The sequence below is a fragment of the Petromyzon marinus genome, chromosome 2 (assembly GCF_048934315.1).
Source record: "Petromyzon marinus isolate PM22_M1 ecotype Great Lakes invasive population chromosome 2, UKy_Petmar_22M1.pri1.0, whole genome shotgun sequence".
Classification (NCBI taxonomy): Eukaryota; Metazoa; Chordata; class Hyperoartia; order Petromyzontiformes; family Petromyzontidae; genus Petromyzon; species Petromyzon marinus.
In genome coordinates this window covers 9,796,066-9,813,123 of record NC_133668.1, presented here as the reverse complement: position 1 = coordinate 9,813,123, position 17,058 = coordinate 9,796,066, and the positions used below count along the sequence as shown (strand labels likewise).

Sequence of the window (17,058 nt, the reverse complement as noted above, 5' to 3'; positions counted from 1 at the left end):
GGAAGGTAACACTGGTTGGGCACAGTAACTGTGAGCTTAACCCTTTACAACATCCATGTTCATTAGCACCCTTAATTTTGCCTCCAAGCAGTCATGCAATTGAGTCTTCCTGTTATTTGGCCTAAACTTTCAGTTACAAGCTCTCCTAGCCAATCCTATTACCCATTGCTGACAACAATGAAACGAGTTACTGGATTGGCCGGAATGCCAGCTGAGACTTGTGTTATTGGTTGTCACATTCTTAGGCTAAATTATCACAAACATCTGTTTCAGCATTTCCCAGATTAAAATAAATCCATAATACATGACTAATTGAAAATAAGGCATTGGATACAAGGATACATGTTTGGGTGCTACAGTATTCATCATGCAAGAACATAATTATTCAAGTACCATATACACTATTTAACAATGGCTATTTTTCCTATGAATTCCTGTATTACGTGTTAGTGTAATAAACTCCTGCACATTTTCAAACTATAAGCCTCATGATATAACGTTCTAACTTCAATAAATGGAATTAATACAGAATACAGTAGGCACACCATTGGTTAACGTAACCTCTGAGCATATCAAGACATCCACATCCATTCGTGGATCTTCATCCACTAAGATCTCCCATTGCCGGGTTGGTCATATGATTTTATATAGCCATACTTCACACTGCTAGTCAGGCTCTTAAACCCAGTGCAAATACTCTTCAGATTATTATCCATCCATATTTACACATTATCACCACAGCAATGTACAACAGCAATGTAACTATACTGTACTGTATTAAACATACTTTTAAATACAAATGAATTACAGGAATAAAGCAGTAGTCTGCTTCAATTTAAGCATGACTGTAATAAGACACATGCTGACACAACCTGAACCCAAGTTCAGAATACAAAATATAACATTACCACTTAAACAAGATGCCCTCGGCCCCTTAAAACGTGTACACTTTGAGTCCAGTGTCACACTGTGTAGCAAAACTGCAGAAACGTCATGTATTCAAGGCATAAGGGTGGATGAGACCAAAGTTGTTTGGAATGTCTTCGTAAAAAAAACCATTCCTAAATACGGTTTCTGTAAATCCAAATGTCATGCAAACTTCAGTCTGGCTCGTATTGCTTTGCACTGTTACATTTCAACATTTGGTGAAGTTGAGATTAATGTGTACAGCAAGAGGCAACATTTTAATTCAGTGCGAGCCAGAGTATGTCTCACTTACATGCTCCTTGGTGAAGGTGCAATTATAGCAATTTGCATTGCTTTTTTAATGCAGTTATACTTTGACATAGTTTCCAAAGCTGATATTAATTTAACCCCATGGACTATATAATTGAATAAAAAAAACATCTGGAGTCCTTGCAAAACACGTTCCGCATTAAAAAAGCAGGAACAGATTTTTCTACTTTTCTGAGGATTAAATATCAAGTGGTACATTAGTTAGAGGTTTTAAGACATGGGCTTTATTTTTGCACAATTATTAAATATAGCTTGCATTTATTAAAAGCTTGAGCAAAAATACACCCTCAAAAATGACATTTCCATACATAATTGCATGAAAGTAATTGACTCTGGAAGCAAGTTGTAAGTTCAGAAAATATACACAAAATATAATTTACAAGCCAACTCATTCACTACAACTACTCTTCAAATATATTATTGACAGTTTTTGGTAATTATACTACCAATCATTTTAGCGTGTGGTTATAGGAAGATGAAAAAAATAAACGATTATTTTGCATAACTATATAAACACATATAGTACTGTATTTCTGAAAGCGACCCTTCCATAAAGACTGAAATAACTGCACAAGAATATTGCATGAAGTTCAGTAGTTACCTTCACGTCAGCAAAAAGTGCCTTTCATTCAGTCGAAATGTCTTCCACTCTTACTACACATGGCATCTTCACAAAGTAAAACTAAGTATGAACTCATAAGTTATTGGGACCATAAAGTTAAATGACATCAAATGTGTCTGCTTCCAGAATTGTTACGATCGTACTGCCTTTGCTACCACCGCTACTAAACGAGTTAGTTACAGCTCCCAGGAAACGACGTGGGGGCAGGGGGGGAAGAGACAGATTCATCTGTTGGAGCCATCAGTTTGCTCCACGGTAATACGAGAAGCTTGCAAGACCGGCGAGTTGGGCCCATAAAGTCACGAACTAGAAGGGCTCTGCCTCAAACGCCCAAATAACGCCAAGCCAGAAACTGAAAGGGATGGCCATGAGTCGATGCGGGGCAGGAAGGAAGAAACGCCACTGGAAAAAGAACACCGAGAACTTCTCCCCAGTGTGTTTTTTTGCAAGACCAAAACAAAGGCAGGAATGCTGGGGGAGAGTGGGGCCTTAAAGGCGGGGGCCTTAAAAGGCGGGGGCCAGTGGGTGTAATTGTTTTACTTTTGGGTCCCCTTTGGTAGCCCACGTAGTGCTTATTGCTCGAATCTTTCCTGTTATTTAACTGTGTCAATTATGCAATAGAGTTCAATGCATATTTACTCTATGTAATATAATGGGGTGGGGGCATTAGTGTACACCCATTGTGCCATTTCACTTAACACTTTTTACATGAAACTAATATACTGTCATCATCATCACGATCCATGGGTAGTCCAGTATGTGTCCACTGCACATTTCGTCATTTGTTTAAATTTTCCCGTATTGTGCCAATATGCTCAAGTAGTGCACATCTTTCTGGCACCAATCTCGTATGTCGTCAAGCCATTCTCTGTTAGGTCTTCTATACTGTAGGATACTATATTTAACTTTGCATAATACTTTCTTCAGCTCATTTCCAGAGTTAATGTGTTTAATTAAAATGCCATATTTTAATAACATTCACGTTTGTTTTGCCTTCCATAACTGTACTGTATATACAAAGCAGAGCGACTTTACTTGACGTTAGAATGTTTTTCTTTAAACACTTGTTTGCCTTCGACCAACTAATACTGTAAACGGAGCAACATGAAGCCGCAAACATAGAAAAAATTTACACTTTCTGCTCCAGTTGCATTAATCCACTCTCGAATGTTGCAGCTGCTGTTGCTACTACTGCAAGAAGCTTTATTGAACGGCTCTGCAAAGGACATCACCCTGACCTGACCTTTAATCACATGGGCAAATGAACCTCTTTACTTTTTGCTTGCCAACACATTGTAAGTAGCCATCAGCTAGGGCAAGCCACCCCGAGCCTAACCTCAAAGCACCTGAGCCAACTGACCTTATGACCGTTAACCTGAACATCTCACCTTTTGTATTATTTCACATTCCGCCAGCTTCTGAATCATGAGCCGAGTTAACGCGGTCCTAAAATAGCCCCACCCCCCTCCTTGCCCCAGTGGTAAAAGATTCGGCGCTCATCCATCTCCTTTAGTGGTCCTGAGCGAGTGGTGGAAATTCCACATTCCTAGGACGACAACTATAGGAAGCAATGCTGTATATGCCATGACAAATGTGTACTGTGTTATCGGTTATTCGGAAATGTTTCCACACTATTTATTACACGTCTTTAAACATGAAGGCCTCGCTGAGACTCCAGACTTTTTAAGGAGTGTCATGTTTCCATCTACCAGTTGGTAGATTGATATTTGTGATTTGCGCTCAGTTCTTTGATCCATGGGTTTATTGTTGGAGCATCAGTCCCTCCCAGATGATGTGCTCCCGTCATTCCATTTTAGTGTACATTCTGTAGCAATCTTTACCAAGTACAAGTGTAAAACATGCAACCCCCTAAGATTAATTTAATTGTCATGACTCAGGGTCATGATCAGACCTGGGATCGATTACAATAGTAATTGTGTCATTCGCTATCATAATGTAGAGTATATTAATTGGTGACATAATTTGTAATTTGAGTTGACTGCAGTGTCTCGTCATGATTTCCATTTTTCATATGCGGTGAAAGCTGGCGCCTCTAGTGGCCACGGGAGTTATTTTATTTAACCACGTGGGAACTTCAAGAGGCGAGGATAGTGTCATTTTCAAGTCACCTGGGGTCCTCAAAATGACGAGTATTACACAGAACATATACGTTTCGTGCATTATCACGCACGATTCCATGCGCACATATTGAGGGTAAAAGTAAAAATGTAAAGAATGGTCAAACCCCCTAACCAAGCATGTAAAATGTAAATGCGCGAGCCAAAGACTATGTATAGCATGTTTTGCATGAATTTGGTTATAGACTCACGTGTCTGTCGCGCGGCTGTACTTCCAGTAATGTGTCAATAATATTAACGTTTTCCTCCCAAGATTACCAGTTTTTCCATATACGTAACATTCCATTTGTTAGTAGAGTTATGGTTTTATCAAGATGCAAGTTTTATATGAGCAACAGGCTGATTTACACAGTAACAGATGGGAAAATGTGCAGACTTTTTTTTGCTACAACCACACTTTTATTTTACTGAAGCATTCAGAACACTAGACCGTTATGGTCAAAAGCGTGCAATCTAAATTCTGTAAAGCACGCGTTAAGTAAAAAAAGAAAATCTGGCCGTTCTTGCGTATTTAGATAATAGTGCCTTTGTTGCAATGTGTCATACTACGGTGTGATAAATAAAACCCAGTGGAACCTGTGGGTGTCAATAACTGCAACAGCCGGAATCGATGGCCCATCCAGTTGTTTCATGAGAACAACCCACAACCACATGTTGTTTACAATCTCCCGCTTCAAGTCTTTAATCCGGGGAGGGGGCTTGACGCATTAGTGACCAAAGCCAAGACCAGTGGCATCACAGCAGCTGTTATACAAATGCGGCGGGCATTAATGAAAGCGACAACCCGATACATAAAAGAGTTGCTTGTACAGTAACTAGGCAAGGTCGCCTCTGCAATTTTACTTGACGTTCCAAAACAGCAAAGCGATTTAAATGTGCATCGCGCGCAATGCGAATCGCTACCCAGGAGCTGTTACCCACGCCATTAGATAATGCTGAAAACAACCAAAATGGGTCAAACGCGTGGTCATGGATTGGTTGAAGTGTTATACAGGTTACTTAAAAACAAACACGCATAGATGTTTGGTACAGTACCTGCTATGTTCGGACACACGCAGGAAATGCAACGGGGATTAAAGCGGTGTGCTCCGCAAATGTAGTCGGAACAAGAAATACTGCACACAAAGAAAACATCCACAGTTGTTCCATAGTAATGATTAAATGTACACTAACAAGCAAGGGAATATAAAATGGTTCAATCAACAAGCAAAAAAAAAGTTAACTAATACGCAAATTTGACAGGTGCATCCGCTGCCATTCGCAGATCCAACCGAGTATCGTTACTGTTAAGAGTATAGCACTGTAACCGCACGAGCTTGCAGATGTTTAAATCCCACGAGCTTGTAAGATCCGACTGCAGTTACTCCACACACAGCAGAATCTCACGGCGTCAAATGCTAAAAGAACGAATTGTAATTTGGCTTCGCGTGCCGCGCACAAACAAAACACCTTTTTTGTGAAAACTGACGAAAGCCAAACAACAGCCCCTCTCAACCATGTTGCCACAAACACAGCAGCCACGCCAAACCTCCTGCAACACCCCCCCACGTCGAGCAGCAAAGCAGCAACAACGCCGACTACCCACCGAGCAATTTGAAGGGCAGCATGTTAGCAAGGCAGCAACTTGCATCGATTCAAGACGGTGGTGGTTGTGGGGGGAGGAGGAGGAGGAGGTAGGGGTGCTGGGCCTTGCTGCCGCACACATACATATATTACAGTTCAGCAGAAGCGAAATTAATTTGCGAAACGCAAGGCGAGTCCGGTCTACCACCCCCCTGCTGCCGTTCAAACACGCCTCGAACCGCGCGCGGCAACTCTCCTCCCTCCCTCCCGCCACCTTTTGCTTGGCACGGCCAAACGAAGTCGCCGGGACGAATAAGCGGAAACCTCCCTTCCTTCAAACCCACCTGACACCCGACTTGTTTATGTGCTGTACACGTTTTAGACGCCCCTCTCGCTCGCTCGCCCGCCCGCCCGCCCGCAGACCCCCACCCACCCCCCAAATCCGCCCGCGATGCAGCAGCAGCAGCATTGGCGGCGGCTGCTGCAACGACAGCCACCTGCACTGTAGTCGCCTCCCTCCTTCCTCCTCCTCCTACCCCACCACCACCTTGCTACCCCCCCCCACCCCGTGGCACTCCGCCCCCCTCTGGAGACGGCGTGGTGGATGGGTGATGTAACACCACCACCCAACCACCACCCAATCATCTCCCCCCCCCCACCACTCAACCACCACTCAACCACCCAAACACCCCCACCACTCAACACCCCCACCACTCAACCACCACTCAACCACCCCCACCACTCAACCACCCCTCAACCACCACCCAATCACTCCCCCTCCACCCAACCACTCCCCCCCCCCACCACCACCCAAACACCCCCTCCACCACCAACCGCCCCCCCCACCACTTAACCCCCCCCCACCACCCAACCACCACCCAACCACCCCCCCACCACCCAACAAAAAGGTCCCATTTTTGGAGGCAAAACTGTACCCAAAACTGCCAGAAAGCCCACATCATGTCCCCCCAATTGCTGCTTGTCTCGAGGTGGTATGATGCTAAACGTGGCAGTCACTATTTATTTGACGCATCAGAGAACATTACTAAACCGTGGTTCGCTTAAATGAAATTTAAATAAAATATACACTCTTGATTTGAAGCTTTCGTGACTCCAGGACTCCATACTCTTGGTTCTTTCGGTAAAGTCACGTACATAGAAAAAATAATAGATCACGACGTTACGATCGCAACACAAGCAACCGTCATCAGGTGAGACAAACACAGCAGAACTGCTGACGCAGGAGAAATAGCTGCTGCAACACGAGGTTATATAGGCTATAGGTGGGCTCAACCCAACACTTACTTCACTTACTTCACCTGGATTGGTACAATCGTACATTCCAGGTGAACTAAGTTGTGGCTGCAGCAGCAGTTACATTGGGGAAACGAAACGTGTCTCAGTCCGTGTTCGCGAACACAAGGCAGATCTGAAACACGGTAGGACCAATACCTCTGCCGTTGCTGATCATTGTTTTAACTCTGTGGGCTCACACGAAACAGATTTGTCCAAGACGAAGGTACTCTGCAAACCCACCGGCTATCATCAGACATTTGTTAATGAAGCCATCCAGATATAACACAGACACAACTTCAACCGAGAAGATGGGTACAAATTGAGCAATCATTGGAATGACGTTATTAACCAGGTAAAGTCTTAATTGACTGTGATGTTTTCATCCTATCTGCCGATGTCAGCTGTTATTTCCGACTGATTACATTACCAGGTTAAATGTATTTACATTAATGGGCTAAGTGTCTCACTAACACAGCTACCGTTGCCCCTTTCCTTCGATATGGCAGGAGCTCTCGTTTTTTAACAGACTATAACTGGCTGTGATGTTTCTGTGTATGTCTCTCTCTGTGTTTGTGTCTCTCTGTTTATTTGCCTATCTGTGTGTGTATCTCTCTCTGTATGTGTCTCTATATCTGTAGCTCTCTCTCTCTTTGTGTCTCTCTCTGTGTGTCTCTCTGTGTGGGGGTTGTCTCCCTGTGTGTGTCTCTCTCTCTGTCTCTCGGTGTTGTGTCTCTGTGTGTGTCTCTCTCTGTGTGTGTGTATGGGGGCAAAAACCCCCTACCTCCTCGTGGTGCTGGAAGGGCAACGCTGTCATAGATAGTGCTGTGGGGGGGGAGGGCCAATTCCGATTGGCTTTTCCCCTCAGGGCGTTGGTAACCACCACAACGGCCAAATGGGGGCTCTGGACGGGTGCGAGGGGCTGGTAACCCCTCCACCTTTAATAAATTACCACAAAACCACGCAAAAAATAGACGCCTGTCCAGGGGGACAGGCGTCTATGACGTCTCATGGCCAAACCCCATTTAGCGGAGTCAGGAGACTGAATCCTTACCCTCAGGGCTCCTCCAGAAACAACAAAAAACCACTACATGTGACCATGTGGAATGTTCGAACGCTCACTTCGGAGGAGAGGCTGCCACTCCTCTGTCGGGAGCTGGACCGGTACCGCCTGGATCTCTGTGGTATTCAGGAGGTCCGGTGGACCGGCTCTGGCTCCTGCCACCATGAGGGGTGGACAGTCCTCTTCACGGGGCAGGAGACTGCCAAACAACAGGGAGTGGCTCTTCTTCTGAACAAAAGAATGAAGGGGGCGTGGGAGCGTGGCGGTGAGGTGTGGGAAGCTGTAAGCCCCAGGCTACTTTGGGCTCGCCTTCCCATCAACCAGAGGCGAGGATCTACATCATTGGACCTCCTTTGCCAGTACCAAAATATAATAATAGGGTTTTTCCCCTATTTTCTGGCAACAAAACTGCAAGACCAATTGAGACTAGGCTCTAAAGAAAGCTGTCTCTGTTTGCATTTTGACTGCAAGTATTGTGGTTAATGCAGACATGAATCCTTGTAAAAAGAAAGTTTCAGTTTTGGTTCCAGAAAAAAGGGGGAAAACCCTATTATTACAGAGGCGAGGAGGGGTGGTTGTGGTTACTAATGTCCCCACTGAAGACGAACATCCGTGGAGGGATGCAGACAAGGCCAATGAGTCAGATGCCTTCTATGAGCTCCTGTCACAGGAGCTAGCTAAAGTGGCCCCGCGGGATTGAGTCATCTTGCTGGGTGACTTCAATGCCCGAGTTGGTCATAACAACGGCAGGAGGCTGCTAGATTTTTGATGATGCCCATGAGATTGTAATTACCAACACGCTGTTCCGGCATCGGCGCATCCACAAGACATCATGGATGCATGCCGGGTCCAAGCAAGAACATCGGCTGGACTACATAGTGATGGAACAGTGGATGCGGGCCCATGTCCTTGACACCAGGACCTACCGTGGAGCTGATCTGCCCACTGACCATCGACTTGTCATCTGTAAGATGCGTTTGCCATTTTTCCACTCTGGTGGGTGTACACCCAGAACCCCATTCAAACCCTATTGGCATGGTCTCAGCTAGCTGATGAAAGTTGCAAGTGAGAATTTAATCATTGCTTGCGGCTGGGGTTGGCATCGTCCCCCATTTCTCCTGATGTCAAGGGTAAATGGGCGAGGTTTAGGATTGTGGCTCATGCAGCTGCAATGGCTGCTTTGGGCACACGGTCCAGACCTCCCCAGAGACCCTGGCTGACAGAGGAAGTGTTCAAGTTGGCGGAGAAAAAGCTCTCATTGGCTTAGTGGCGAATGTCGGTTGTTGTTGTGGGGGTTGCCTCTCTGTGTGTCTCTCTGTCTCTCTGTGTTGTGTCTCTGTGTGTCTCCGTATGTGTCTCTCTGTGTGGGCCTCTCTCTCTACGTGTGTCTCTCTCTGTGTCTCTCTAGGTTGGGTCTCTCTCTGTATCTCTGTGTGTGTGTCTCTCTCTCTCTATTTGTGTGTCTCTTTATGTGTGTCTCTCTCTCTGTGATTGTCTCTCTGTGTGTCTCTGTGGTGTCTTTGTGTATGTATCTCTCTATGTGGATGTCTCTCTCTGTTCGTGGGTTGTCCCTCTGTGTGTGACTGTGTGTGTCTCTCTCTGTGCGTATCTTTGTGTGTCTCTCTCTGTGTGTCTCTCTCTCTCTCCATGTGCATCTCTCTCGTTCACATGCTGCTCTTGCGGGTTTATTGTTCTTGTTGCCTGGTTCTGTGACATTGACATGCTAATCTCTTACATTTACGTACAAATTCCATCTCTATCTCCGCCCACTTACCCTTGGGTAGAGCCCACCTAAAGCCACATTGACATGCTAATCTCTTATGTTTATGTACAAATTCCATCTCTAGCTCTGCCCACTTACCCTTGGGTTGAGCCCACCTAAAGCCTATATAACCTCATGTTGCAGTGTTGCAGCAGCTATTTCTCCTGCGTCAGCAGTTCTCCTGCTGTGTTTGTCTCACCTGATGATGGTTGCTTGTGTTGCTATCGAAACGTCGTGACTAGGCCTCGGCAAGGTAAAAGGTAAAAACGAGCCTACCATTCCCCTACCTTTTACCTTACCACAATACAATCACTCTACCCTACCTTTTACCCTTCAGCAGGTAAGGTAAAAGGTTAAAAGCAACGAGCCTACCATTACCCTACCTTTAACCCTTACCCCATACAAATTACCCGATTACAGGGTAATTACTGGGGTACTACACATGAAAAAGGTTTATAACAGGTAAATGCTAGGTAGAGTGCTTTATTCATATAGAATACTCTCGATTATTCCAATTTTACACGCTTTCTTTAAACTCATTCTGTTGTTGTTGTCGTTGTTGTTGCCTCAAATCTTGTAACTCAATTTTAACCCACTTCCCAATGTGGTTTCGACTGCAAACTTGGTATACTTATGTCATACTGATGACAATACTATATTCTATCGTGAAAAATAAAATAAAAATATTTATAAACATTATTTTTTATGTTATGTTTCGGCTTGGGTCTAATTGTCCACTGTCAACTGACGTTGGCTGTAATTGGCCACGGTCCCCTTACGTTGTGGCAAGCTTCGGGGCCACTCCCTGGAGTCGTGGAGTTCTGCCATTACTCGTAAATTTCATAACAGCGTGTTTTTTTAAGTTTTAATTTTTAATATTACTTATTAAATGGAGGCCACGGACTGTGCCACGGAGCTTTTAGCAGTAAACAAGGTACCGTATTTACCGGGTAATACTTCGCGCTACCTTTACCCTACCGGGTAATTATTCCGAGCTACCTTTACCCTACCCTTTACCTTACCCCTTGGCATGTCGACTCCTTTACCCTTTACCTTTACCCTTTTACCCGGTAAAAAATGTAAATTATCTTACCTTGCCGAGGCTTAGTCGTGATCTATTATTTTTTCTATCTACATGACTTTACCGAAAGAACCAAAGAGGAAAGTATACACTACATTGTAGACTTCCCTACGTTAGCCATTAAAACAGTACTGTGCTGAACTTGGTCATTTCTTATAGTACATGCTACACTACAGAAACACGTAAATAAAAAAAGTGCAGTGAAAAGTCAACCGAAGAGAAAAAAATTGATTGAAATATTTGGAAGTACTGCTTGTGTACCACAGTACAGTATTACTGTACCATATAACTGTACTGTATGTTATTAATACTGCACTGAAATTACCAATTGACATATTTTCCTTAGAGTACTTTAGTAATACTGTATTCTGGTTCAATATGATCTATAAAACTAGTATTTTGATGTTACTGAACTCAAGTTTATACTGTAGGTTATTCTCTCCAATGTATATGCCCCACTTTCAATTTCATTTTAATAAAATTAAGTACTTTCAAATGCATATATTTACGTGCTGTATTGCGCTTCATTAATAACTGCTATATTATATAGTTCAAAAAACATCTGCTTACTCAATGTTTAGTACAATAAAGATTTACACAAAAACCATAGTAAGAGTATTAGTGTTGTGGTGGAGTATTCCTATTCTTTGTTTACACAAATTGCATATGGGGTTAAAACACAAGGCACCACGCACACTCCAAAACCCTTCGGTACGTTTGTCAGGGAGTAACTGAGAGTGATAAGCAAAGCAAACATCAACCGTCGTCTCTGTTGTTTCTTCTTACCTTGAAGGTCACAGTCATAAATGAGGTGAATAAGTCCAACAGCAACAATTCAGTCAATCCTGAATCATTGAACCTCATAACCCACTTCGGATCTACATCTCATCGTTCATCGGTCTTCCGACCTTTCCGATGCATCACCACTCTTTAACGTTCCTACTTCTGTGCTAGGCAAGGCATCGTAGTTCATTCATCACCCAGACAACATTCCGACAGCAACACCATTCATAGCTCTCACTGAAAACTGCGCACTTGGCTTAAATCTGTAACTGATATAACTTCAGTGTGATGCAATACTGGCCAGAGCACGAGTTTTTCAGGAGCAATGATGGCTACTTGGAAACCAAGCTCAAAGCATGGGCACCGGGCTGCCCAGTGGGGCTATAGCTTTTGTAATGTTAATGGGTTTGTGTAAAACTGGACAAAAGCCCCTGGGCTCACTTGTTGGATTTATGGGACCTTTCTGCAAGAAAGAAAAGCTGCACTTTAACATTGTGCTAACGCCCAATTGGGCGTTGTAAAAGATTACACAGGGACATTTACGATTCATCAGTACAGTATTGCCGACCACGACAGGATTACCGAAAGAATTGAACGTGCAATTCAGCAAAGTTTCAGAATACACATTTTAAACTGTTCTATATTGGGAAACATTATTACTTTATTGTAGTAATACGCTTTCCAGCTTAACCATGCGTGGCATCTTTAATTCTGTAAAAAATGTAATCAGATATACAACAATAAAGTGACAGTACTGCTATTTGGTAATGAGAGTACTGGCAAGTAATATATATACCATGAATATAGATTTCTAGTATACTATGCTAAATTATCCCATTTGGAAGAACTATATTACACACTTCAGTTGCTGGTCAAAAAAATAAACCCATTTGGCTTCCTGCAAGCCAATATGTTACCATAGTAACTACAGATTGAATGTTGCATCCCAGTGGGCCTCTGTGCTCTGTGCACTGGCAGCTGTAAGTGCAAACAAAACCCAAAGAACGCACGTAAATACGTGGAATATTAAAAAAAACCATAGGGAATAAAAAAAGCTCTACGTCGTAAATTATAAAAATGAATACTGATACCATCGGTTAATGCAGTGGTCAATGTTCTTTATCCTTATAATCAACCCTGGAGGTATGAACACCCACCAGAATTTGCACTCATAACCATCGACTGTACATAATTGTGAGCCAAGCTCCCTATCTGCAAAGCTACCAGCCAGATTAGAAGAGTAATGATTGCATTGTGTAACAAAAAAATTGTCACTGGTTGATAAGTATTATTTCCGAATTGCTTATGCCTCAAAATTACAGAAAATGAATGGCTATTATTCCTCACGAACTTTGCTTTTGTGACCAGGACACAAAAGCAAAGTTAATAATCCACTCCATTATAACACTGTGTAACAAATTTATATATTTTTTGTTCCTGGGTAGTAAGTGTTATTTCCTAATTGCTTATGCCTCAAAATTACATTCAATGGCTATTATTCCCCTCAAACTTTGCTTTTGTGACCAGGACAGTGATATTTTGAAATTTACCTATTTCCAATGAGAAAACGTGGTGTGCATTTGTGCCCTTCCTTCGCGTAAAGTCCTGGTCATGAAATCAAAGTTTGTGGGATATAATAGGCATAAGCAATAAAAAAACAACACTTACTACCCAGGCACAGAAATCGTGTTACACATGGTGTTATTAATACCGGCTTCACTACACTCACTTACCTGGGGATTTGTGTCCAGACCATGGCCTCATGCCACCGATGTGTCTCGAGAGGAGTGGAGACGTGGGCAGGGATGCAGACGTGCCCTCAGTGGCGTGCAAGCTTCCAGCCCCTCCACCCACCTTGGAACCCCCTCCCAGGCTCGGGCTCAGAGAGTTGTACGGCAAGGGTTCAACGTCCGGCACAAGACCCAAGCTCCCGCTCACCGTGCCGTAGTGCTTCAGGTACTGATCTCGACCTCCAACATGGGTGTGAGCAAGTTAAACGTATTTCGCACAAATTAGACATGCTGGCCCATGCTGTCTACAATACCTGCTTATCCTGTGCATTCAAACTTGACGTAATATGTGCATCAATGTACCCTCAGTTGAACAATTTATGTAGTTTTTGAAGACCAGAGGTTATCTAAATTCCAAGCGCAAAGTCATCTAAGGAATAATGTTAATATTACAGTATAATCAGTGTTGTGTTATTTAAAGTAGAATAATACTGCCACCTTTGATCGGTTATCAGCAGAGTTAGTGTGCTTTGTAGGTTTACCCATATACAGTTATGTCATATATTAGGGGCAAAATAAAAACAGTCTCATAATTGTGCGAAGTGGACAGCGTTTCATGATATAACTGTTATTTGTTCCCAAAAAACTGCATCTCAAAGCCAATAAAGTAAGAGTTTTCTAATATTTGTTTTGTAAATGCACTCAACCATTTGAACTACAGTATGCAATATTTACTTCAGTTTTACAAACTACAGTGTGTTTCCTTTAAATGCATTCTTTTAAATGTATATTAATCATTGGTATTCATTTCAATAACATGTACACGTGCTTCAGTGCAGAATTGTTTCTATAAAAGTGTCCATGGATAAATTCAAACTCATGTAAGGCACCTTCAATAGAAGTTATACAAACATACGGATGTTTTTTAAAATGTTTCTACCATGGCTATATTTGAACATTTGTCAACAAATCTTGTTTTTTAAAACAACATCGTTTTTAAGATCCTTCTTTACGTGAACTTATAAATAAACCAGTGAATTTGAAAAAAAGATTAACTGTACCAACTATTCTTTGGTTCTTTTGGTAAAGTCACGTAGAAAATAAAATAATAATAGAATACGACGTTTCGATTGCAACACAAGCAACCATCATTAGGTAAGAATGAGAGAGAAAAAAAACATAGTAAACTACGTGACTTTACCGAAAGAACCAAGGAGTAATTTCTGCAGTCACGAAAGCTTTGAATCTAGTTTGTACCAACTATGCCACTTCATTTTGAACTTTGACAAGAACATCATTCATCACCGTACAGTTAAAAAATCTATGAAAAGGGTGAGTTGTACAAAATATAGTGGTGGACAGTTAAATCAATCTGGAGGGCAAGTTCAGTGAGGTAATAACATGCCATGTTTTATAATATTTACAGCTTATGAACCACCTACAGCCCCACAGCAAGCTTTATTCACAATCTGCCAGTTACTTTTATCCATAATATATCTGTCATGGTGATGCCAGTGATATTTAGTCAGAATTTTTGTTTGTGTCGTTAAAACCCGCCACCACCCGACACAGCCAACTAGTAAGGGTTGTCACATAAAGAGAACATGCCAATTCGTCACGAGTACAGCGATACCTTGACTTTCGTCCACTTGACTTTCGTCGCTTCGATTTTTCAGCCGTTTTCAATTATAACCACATTTCAAATTTCGTCCACGTGCTTTCCTTTTTCGTCCGATTTCATCCAACCTTCCACGACGTTCGCGCCATGCGCCATCTTTTACGTTCAGTCTTTGAATAGAAGTCGTTCAGTGAGCATCTCTTATATTTGTGTTTATTCATATATTATTAATCCTGTACTTATTTCTGTGATTATAATGTAAACAATTCATAGTTATTTTTGTGATCTAAATCAAAGTCCCCTTCTCCCAAAAGAAAGATATTTATTTCCGGTTCTGATGATGAACCTCATACTCACCAATTTTCTCCTTCATATTTTATGAACCTAGATTCCCCCATAATCACCAATATTTTCATCGTCCACTTAAGCAAAATAAAAATATTTAAAGGTATCATTTTACTTATTTATTTCGTTTTGGTTATTTATTTAGTTTTGTTTATTCATCATTACGTTTCTTTTTCTTTTATTTCTGTTTATTTAGGTGTTGCACACATGTTTATATAGTTACTATAGTTATTTGCATTACGCTTTTATATTTACTGTAGTTATTTGCATGTACGTTTTTCGCCGTCTAAAATAAATTTGCAAGCTAAATACAGTGAGGAAAAAAAGTATTTGATCCCCTGCTGATTTTGTACGTTTGCCCACTGACAAAGAAATGATCAATCTATAATTTTAATGGTAGGTTTATTTGAACAATGAGAGACAGAATAACAACAAACAAATCCAGAAAAACGCATGTCAAAAATGTTATAAATTGATTGGCATTTTAATGAGGGAAATAAGTATTTGACCCCTCTGCAAAACATGACTTAGTACTTGGTGGCAAAACCCTTGTTGGTAATCACAGAGGTCAGACGTTTCTTGTAGTTGGCCACCAGGTTTGCACACATCTCAGGAGGGATTTTGTACCACTCCTCTTTGCAGATCTTCTCCAAGGCATTAAGGTTTCGAGGCTGACATTTGGCAACTCGAACCTTCAGCTCCCTCCACAGATTTTCGATGGGATTAAGGTCTGGAGACTGGCTAGGCCACTCCAGGACCTTAATGTGCTTCTTCTTGAGCCACTCCTTTGTTGCCTTGGCCGTGTGTTTTGGGTCATTGTCATGCTGGAATACCCATCCACAACCCATTTTCAATGCCCTGGCTGAGGGAAGGAGGTTCTCACCAAAGATTTTACGGTACATGGCCCCGTCCATTGTCCCTTTGATGCGGTGAAGTTGTCCTGTCCTCTTAGCAGAAAAACACCCCCAAAGCATAATGTTTCCACCTCCATTTGACGATGGGGATGGTGTTCTTGGGGTCATAGGCAGCATTCCTCCTCCTCCAAACACGGCGAGTTGAGTTGATGCCAAAGAGCTCCATTTTGGTCTCATCTGACCACAACACTTTCACCCAGTTGTCCTCTGAATCATTCAGATGTTCATTGGCAAACTTCAGACGGGCATGTATATGTGCTTTCTTGAGCAGGGAGGGGGACCTTGCGGGCGCTGCAGCATTTCAGTCCTTCACGGCGTAGTGTGTTACCAATTGTTTTCTTGGTGACTATGGTCCCAGCTGCCTTGAGATCATTGACAAGATCCTCCCGTGTAGTTCTGGGCTGATTCCTCACCGTTCTCATGATCATGGCAACTCCACGAGGTGAGATCTTGCATGGAGCCCCAGGCCGAGGGAGAATGACAGTTCTTTTGTGTTTCTTCCATTTGCGAATAATCACACCAACTGTTGTCACCTTCTCACCAAGCTGCTTGGCAATGGTCTTGTAGCCCATTCCAGCCTTGTGTAGGTCTACAATCTTGTCCCTGACATCCTTGGAGAGCTCTTTGGTCTTGGCCATGGTGGAGAGTTTGGAATCTGATTGATTGATTGCTTCTGTGGACAGGTGTCTTTTATACAGGTAACAAGCTGAGATTAGGAGCACTCCCTTTAAGAGTGTGCTCCTAATATCAGCTCGTTACCTGTATAAAAGACACATGGGAGCCGTAAATCTTTCTGATTGAGAGGGGGTCAAATACTTATTTCCCTCATTAAAATACAAATCAATTTAGAACATTTTTGACATGCGTTTTTCTGGATATTTTTGTTATTCTGTCTCTCACTGTTCAAATA

General features: G+C 42.5%; 1 protein-coding gene across 21 annotated transcripts in view; it reads right to left on the bottom strand.

The window, feature by feature from the left end:
* The window catches only part of LOC116947873 (protein TANC2-like), a 130,738-nt gene that overhangs the window by 56,812 nt on the left and 56,868 nt on the right, over nt 1–17,058 (bottom strand). For 7 of the 21 annotated variants that reach the window (XM_076069530.1, XM_076069572.1, XM_076069529.1 and 4 more), the window contains one exon: nt 13,275–13,516. The exons of 4 other annotated variants lie outside the window; for them this stretch is intronic. In XM_076069530.1, coding sequence (XP_075925645.1) covers nt 13,275–13,516 — 242 coding nt within the window. 10 more of the 21 variants (XM_032964119.2, XM_076069539.1, XM_032964176.2 and 7 more) reach the window with 7 other exon arrangements.